Source organism: Nansenia antarctica, assembly GCF_963989245.1.
Source record: "Nansenia antarctica genome assembly, chromosome: 19".
Lineage (NCBI taxonomy): Eukaryota > Metazoa > Chordata > Actinopteri > Argentiniformes > Microstomatidae > Nansenia > Nansenia antarctica.
Genome location: NC_137692.1, coordinates 17,292,397 through 17,299,896, shown reverse-complemented (window position 1 = coordinate 17,299,896; position 7,500 = coordinate 17,292,397). Strand labels below are relative to the sequence as shown.

General features: G+C 42.0%; 1 protein-coding gene across 1 annotated transcript in view; it reads right to left on the bottom strand.

Annotated features, from left to right (window-relative positions):
* LOC308173945 (breast cancer anti-estrogen resistance protein 3 homolog) overlaps positions 1 to 7,500 on the bottom strand; it is a gene marked incomplete at both ends in the record, with an annotated part of 52,085 nt that overhangs the window by 23,368 nt on the left and 21,217 nt on the right. Inside the window, one exon of the mRNA XM_080548998.1 lies at positions 2,121 to 2,293. Within this exon, the coding sequence (XP_080405124.1) occupies positions 2,121 to 2,293 (173 nt within the window). The remainder of the gene's footprint in view (positions 1 to 2,120; positions 2,294 to 7,500) is intronic.

The window sequence follows — 7,500 nt, the reverse complement described above, 5'->3', positions numbered from 1 at the left end:
ATGAATCGAAGAATGTAAGATGTGGTTCAGTAGACAGAGTCCGCGTCAGTCGTTTCCCCATTCCTTGTCATGTGTCAAAAGTTCGGAAACATTATTTTGGTTGATTATTCCTCCCCTTTATTAATACCAATTGGTATTGTATTTTATATTGTTGGAAAGCCTGATTAGTCACCTTTACAACGAGGTACATCTTGTAAGGATCATGCATTCGGCGAATGAGCAACACAGCTAAATGTGTGGACTGAAATAACGTTTCATGTGACACATTCTAATGCTTTGGTCCTCATATCGGGATCCGATGTAATGTTCAGACTTTTCTTTCCAAAAATGTGAATACGTTTCCGCGTTGTTGAAAATCCACGACACGTCGCTAGTCAACTAACACTGCTTGCTTTGTGAGCCTGCTAACAAGGTAAAGTATTGTGATAGTTAACTAGGTAGCAGTGGGGATTACTCACCGGATCCATTGCGTTATCCATTGCAGTATTTTGGCTTAACGTGCGAGTTTGTGTTGTGATTGTCAACGACGTTGAAACGTAGTTCCGTGTTTCAAAAGAAAAGTCCGACCATTTTGATTGGTTGCCGATATGAGGACCAAAGCATTAGAACGTGCCACTATGATCTCTCCGACGCTGAACTGGCATTTGTCTTTGTTGAGCTTCAGCCCACTCTCTTCTCTGTCAGAGTTTCATGAGTCTCTCGTCATGTCGCGGTTCCCCGTACCACAACCATCTATGTACACCTTCTTGACCCTCTATTATTGTCTCCATCGCTCTGTGGAAGATCTCAGGCGCTGAAATGATGCCAAACGGGAGCCTGCGAAAACAGTATCTCCCAAAGGGTGTGTTCAAGTTGCAGTACTGCCTGCTTTCAGTATCGAGCTTCAGCTGCCAAAACCCCTGTGAAGCATCGAGTTCACTGAAACACTTTCCACCAGCTGGTGATATCTTCCCTTCCATCCCTTTGGGATCTGATGTTCTCTTTCTATGTTTTCATTCAGATCCTTGGGATCCAGGCAGACTCTTAACTCACCATTTGTTTTCTTTACACAGGTGATGGAGCTGACCCAGTCCGTCGGTTGTTCAACCCGTTCAATAACACCCAAACCGTGTCATCCTGTCTAGCTCCTTCTTCAGGCTGGCATGAAGTCGCGCTGGCACTCTCCTCGGGGGATTTTAAAATGTATTTACTGTTTTGTCCCTTGTCCCTTGTCCCTTGCTGTGTCCCTGTATTGTGTTGTCCCTTGCATTTTGAACATGTTTTCCCTTAAGCAGGACACTGTCTTGGTTTATGCTCATCACCACACCGCTTGCAACAGAATACATCATTGTCCTTGAATTTGAACCTGGGAGGGTGCTTTCCTTGCACTGAAATGGCATCCACTGCCTCACCAACATGACTGGCTGCTCCATCCACTGCCTCACCAACGTGACTGGCTGCTCCATGTGCGTTGTCGTCAAACGTCTTTACATCCTGCTTCGCTACCTTACTAGCCTGGCATATCTTTACTGCTGTTACCAATGTGAGTTCCATTTCCCTCAATAATAGGGAAGATATTATCTTTTCTCTAATCTTTTTGTTATTAATTTCTGAAGGCTATCTGGTCACGGATCTAAGTTCACTAAAACTGCATGATTTAGCTTTTAGTACAGCCATAGTGTGTTTGTGTGTAGCCATAGTGTGTTTGTGTGTAGCAGTAGTGTGTTTGTGTGTAGCCATAGTGTGTTTGTACACTTGGTCTCCATGGCGATACTGTGCCAGTATGCCCCCCCACAGCCCCCAGTGTGGATAGAGACAGTCTAATGACGTTCACTCTTTTTCTTAAAGGTTATTATGTCCTGAGTGGGTCAGTCCCTCACCATTTCCTCACATCTGCACATATCTGTATAGAGTTACAGCAGCCACACAATATGTGTGTGAGTGTGTGTGTGTGTGTGTGTGTGTGTGTGTGTGTGTGTGTGTGTGTGTATATATATATATATGTGTGTGTGTGCGTGTGTGTGCGTGTGTCCGTACCTGTACGCAGTCCGGTGTTCCTCTCTGATGTCGGGAACGAGGGAGGGGAGGGAGGGGAGGGGGGGGAGGGAGGGGAGAGGAGAGGGTCCGTAGGCCACGCCTACTTTTTTCCTGCGCGGAAGCGTGCCATGGAGGGACACGGCCTGGTCGCCGTAGCGACAGGGGGGAGGGGTGGGGGGGCGGAGGGCCAGGGAGGTCACCTGGTGAGGGGAGGTGACGTGGCGTGGGAGGGTCCGGGGGAGGCTGGAGAACCACCCCTCCGTCATCATCCTCAACTCTGATAGGACGAGGAGAGAGAGAGAGGTCAGACAGAGCTGTCAGGATATTCACTTCTTTTGTTTGTTTTGTTTAACCTTCATTTCAACAGGGAGGGACTCCTGTTGAGACTAAGGTGCACAGTAGTCATAATAGTCACAATAGTTCCAATATTCACAATAGTCAGAGTATTAAAAAAAAAAGTCTTCATAGTCATAATATTCACAATAGTAAAAATAGTCATTATATTTACAATATGATCACAATAATGATGATAGTCAGAATATTCACAAGAATCACGATAGTCACAGTATCCTGAATATTCACAATTGTCAGAATATTCACACTAGTTAGGCTAGTCAGAATAGTCACAAACCTCGATATGGTCATAATATTCTGAATATTCACGATAGTCAAATTATTCATAATAATCATGATAATCATGATAGTCAGATTCACGACAGTAAGAATATTCAAAATATTGACAATATTCAAATGTGACAGCAGCTGGTGAAAGGTCGGCAACTGGCCAAATGTTTGGACTTTTATTCAGAAAAATCGAACTCACCGAATCTATTGCATTGCAATATTTTGGCTTGATTAGCGAGCGTGTCAATGATTTTCAACGTTTCAGTAGTCACCACCAACAAATGAGCTTCAATTTATTTTGTTTACATTTTTCCAGAATAAAAGTATTCTTCCCCCTTTCACCAGCTGCCATCACATTTGTGACACCGTTTCATCAAAAGGTCCTCATGTCGGGAATTGTGAAGCCTCGCAATTGAGCCAAACAAGTCTTGTTGTGACAGAAAATGTGTTTTCTGTTTTTTGGCATAGGACGAAAATTGAAGCGATGAAGAACCCACTCGATATTATAACCAACAGTTTTACATTCACTAAATACCTACAGTTAGTTAGCAAACTTGGGGGGGGGGGGTAGTATTCTTATTTTATTTTTATTTTTTTAGTGGGCGTGTCGCTTTCAGTACTCCGACATCCCACACCGTCATAAATAGCCATGTGTGTGTCTGTTTGTTGACACGACTGCTGCCACCAAGGACTATCGACAGAGAAAGTTTCATCGATTCTGCTTTGTTTTTGGGTAAGTGAGGTACATGCGTTGTTTACTAAGCTGTGTGTATGTACAAGTTTGTATGTTTCTTGCCGACACGGCAAAGGTGTTAGTTTGTAGTGTACTAGTGTACTGACATACATGCTAAGATGTGTCAGTGTTAACTAGTGTACTGAGTTACATGCTAAGCTGTGTCAGTGTTAACTAGTGTACTGAGTTGCTAATTTAAGCAATCTAACAATTGTGCTTTTGTAATGAATGGTAATGTTGTGTGGAATCAAAAATAATGATTGAATAATGATTCATTGATTTGTAGACTTATACTGTGTAGAATAATACTGTGGATTGAAATTATTTCACTAGACTACTTATTACAGTACAGGATGACTTCAACAAGTAGGCTACAGTACACTATCATTCATGAGAGTCTATGGGAAGCATTGCAAGCCTACACTATAGAAGTGTCCACACCTCTGACCTGAAATGTATGTTACAAAATGACGAAGGTGAGAGGTTCTGAGAGATGACACCTTGATATGAGTCATCAGCACTTCAGGTATTTGTCATTGTATAAGCAATTCTATTTTATCAACATAGTACTATTTTGTAAAAAAATTGTGTGTTGGTAACAGCGGGCAATCATTTTACATCTACTGTATTCTATTTGTATTACAGCTTTGATGCCCAAATGGGATGGGAAGGAACTACACCGAAGTCCCACTAGATGCTTTATGGACTAACAACATCATGAATTTTGACCCCCAAAAAAAAAATTTGTCTAATTTTTTCCATTTCCATTTTGTTTACTCTTACTGCTGAAATATCGACTGAAACTGAAGCCATAAGAATTTTACTCTCTTGTACTTGTATAATGATGTAATAAACTTTTGCCACACATGGCAATAACAATTCATGAATCTTGAAATATTATTATTATTATTTAGCAATTTAAACATGTCAGCCCTGCAAGTTTGTTTCCTGAGGGTTAGCTGACAACCCCACTGACAGATGACAGGTAGATAATGACAGGTAGTGTAATGGGGGAGTGGTTGTCTTGAGGGAGTGGTTGGGGTGAACTTAACCAGCTACCACCTGTGAAAAAAGGCTGAAAATACTTTGAGGGTGGGTCTCTCGGCTTGGTGATTTGGGGGGTATCAACATTCAAATATGCATGACTTCTTCAACGTTTCAGATTTCAATGTATGACACATCATTTGAAAGCTTACAATCTACCCTTTCATAATCCGGAAACAACCGAAATATGACGTTGCCAGACATACAGACTTTTTCATAAAACCCTGTCACATGTTATTAAACTATAGTCAGAATAGTCAAAATAGTCACAATATTCCCAATCATCACTAGAGTCATAATAGTCATTACAGTCACAATATTCACAATATTCACAATAATCACTAGTCAGAATAGTCAATATAGTCCGAATATTCACAATAGTTATAATAATCAGAAAAATCATTACTATAGTCCAGTGGTGTGCCGTCAGGGCCAGCAAGGCCTTCTCTGCTGGCCTAAACATCATCAGAATATACATTTTATTTTAATATATTTTTTCCACAAATATGTATTAATGATTCCCCATAGTCTATTCTCTTCATTTCATAGCTTTCCTCTTGGTTGCGCTGCTTCCAGTCTCCGATTGAGATTTGGAGGGCTGGCCTTTATGTTAGAGCTTTTATCCAATCAAAATGTGTTGCTAGGGGGCTCCCAAATCTGCCCGCCTGCACAACAAACGGTGCCGCGGATACGACCTGTAACTTAACGTTGGACGAGAACACCTGTGGCGTACCTAATGGAAACCTACGTAGATTTAGAGTAGGCGAGCAAAATCAACAACGGCGCCTGCTGTAAGGCTCAATCTGATGTCAGCACCCAGCACGTCTTTTGATTGGATACGCACTATTGAGATGCGTAGCAAGGTAATTTGCGTATCTTACGCACTATTGATACGCACTATTGATATTCACTATTGAGATGCGTAACTATGCCGGTAGATGTGGGACTTTTGAACACCTTTGAATGAATGGACTTTATTGGGGACACCCGAGTGGATTTACAGCTCAACGAACAAGTGCGCTTTCTTTTCTTGCTGAAAACAACCCAGATGTACATTACCACCTGTCCACAAACAAAGTGTTTACTGGGACGTCAGGCAAAATACAAAACGACCTGATTTTTGCTATTGCTGAAGTGATGGGAGAAGAGATCAAAATGGAGATTAAAAAGGCACCCTTTGTCGCTATTATGGTGGACGAGACGACAGACGTGGGTAGGGTTGCCACCTTTCAGTCAGAGAAATAAGGGACACCCCTCGCAGTAGGGGCCCCGCTCCTCGGGACCACGACCACCACGGGCCCAAGGGCGGGGTGGGGGCCCCAGTGCTAGTAAATCATAAGTTAAACATTGTTTCAATAAAGCATTTAGATTCATACTTAAAGTTTCAAGTGCTTTATTACCACTGACTGAACGTATCTTAATACAAAATGTATTAAACAAAAAGCATTAGCATACAGTATATGCACCATAACTTAACTCAATAACTTACAATTAAACAAAGCTTTGCCACTTTCAAATATAGTGCAACAATGGTTGTGCAAATAATAATTTATGAAACTATAAAACTACAAAACATTCAACAGTCATCATTCAATCATGTGCAGCAGTAGACAGGGTTTAGCAGTTGAGCTCTCTCTCTTCTCCTCATTGTGTTACTTATTTTTCCTGTGAAAACAGTTAACACCTCTCTCTCTCTTCCTCACTGTGTGTATTTCTTTTTCCAAGTGTACTTCTGATCACTCCTTGCAGCACTGAGCAGCTGTTTGTCTTTCAAAACAATGGAGTAAAACTCTGAACAGGACAGCTCAAAGTTGAGAGTGATCAGCAGCTCACTCCTCATGAGCTCCACAGAGCACCTGTTCCTGCAGTCACTCCATTTTTAAATACTCTATAGTGAGCACTGGTATAAGAACATGAACCAGAGAACAGCAGTAAATGCAATAACCCACAGTCGTCGCTGATGATGTTGCATTTTCGATTAGGATACGTATGGGATTAAAGGGACCGGCGACGGGCGATTTCCAGAAATCCAAATGTCCCGCGAAATTCGGACCAATCACAAACCTGTTTTGCAAGCGCGTCGCCTCGCGCCGCGCGCCTGTTGAGAGCGATTCAGTCTCGATTGCAGTGCGGGCCGCCACGAATCAATGCATATAGAGGAAACACTGATATTGCCCAGCGCTGCAGTATTATATTGGAGGAATCACGCAATGCGGGTGGATTGAAAGTTTGTTCCGTATTGGTTCAAAACGGAACGCATCTTTTAACTGTCAAATAAGGAACAATTCCGTATTTCAAGGTACGGGTGGCAACCCTACGTGGGTAATGTAGCGATCTTAAAGATGTTAGTTTAACACTCTTCATTGTAAATGCGGATTTATTGATTAAAAATGCTTCGGAAATATTAATATAACTCTGTTGTACTTGTCTGACTATGTTAAGGTGATGCAGACCCGTCACCAGGGCCCAGTCTTAGGGTGGGCCAATGAACTGCATGGGGGGGCACAATTATTATTAACTATTTTATATAATCCGATATGCTATGGTATTCGTCATGCAACACTGACATGCATAGTAGGTTGCAGAGGCTAAATTGGACACGTAGCCTACCGATGAAGACTAGACCTAAAATTATCAGAATGCAGCAAATAACATAACAATAAACACAGGCGAAGCTGGTTTATTACAAGGCCTTGTCGACCCGAGTAGGCCTAAGCTAAAATTATTTGAATGCAAGTTACTTTATAGCGTGGAGAGGCCAAGTTGTGCATTACAATGCGCACAGGTCAATAATTGGCACCAACCCGGCACACTTACAAGAACAAGAATTAAATAAATGCCAGGGATAGCCTACGTAACTAAAATTAGGAGACTGGCACGCAATCAGTGCACTTCCAAAAGGGATACAGTATGACCGACCGATCGTGTGATCATCACATTAAAACCACCCATCTACAGCAAATAGGATCAGCCAGATCCTCATCATTGAACACGTTATACACAAAGCACATTAAATATAGCATAACCGTGCAAACAGCTCATCTCTCCAGTTGAAAAAGCTGTCGAGAATACAACTAGCAAAA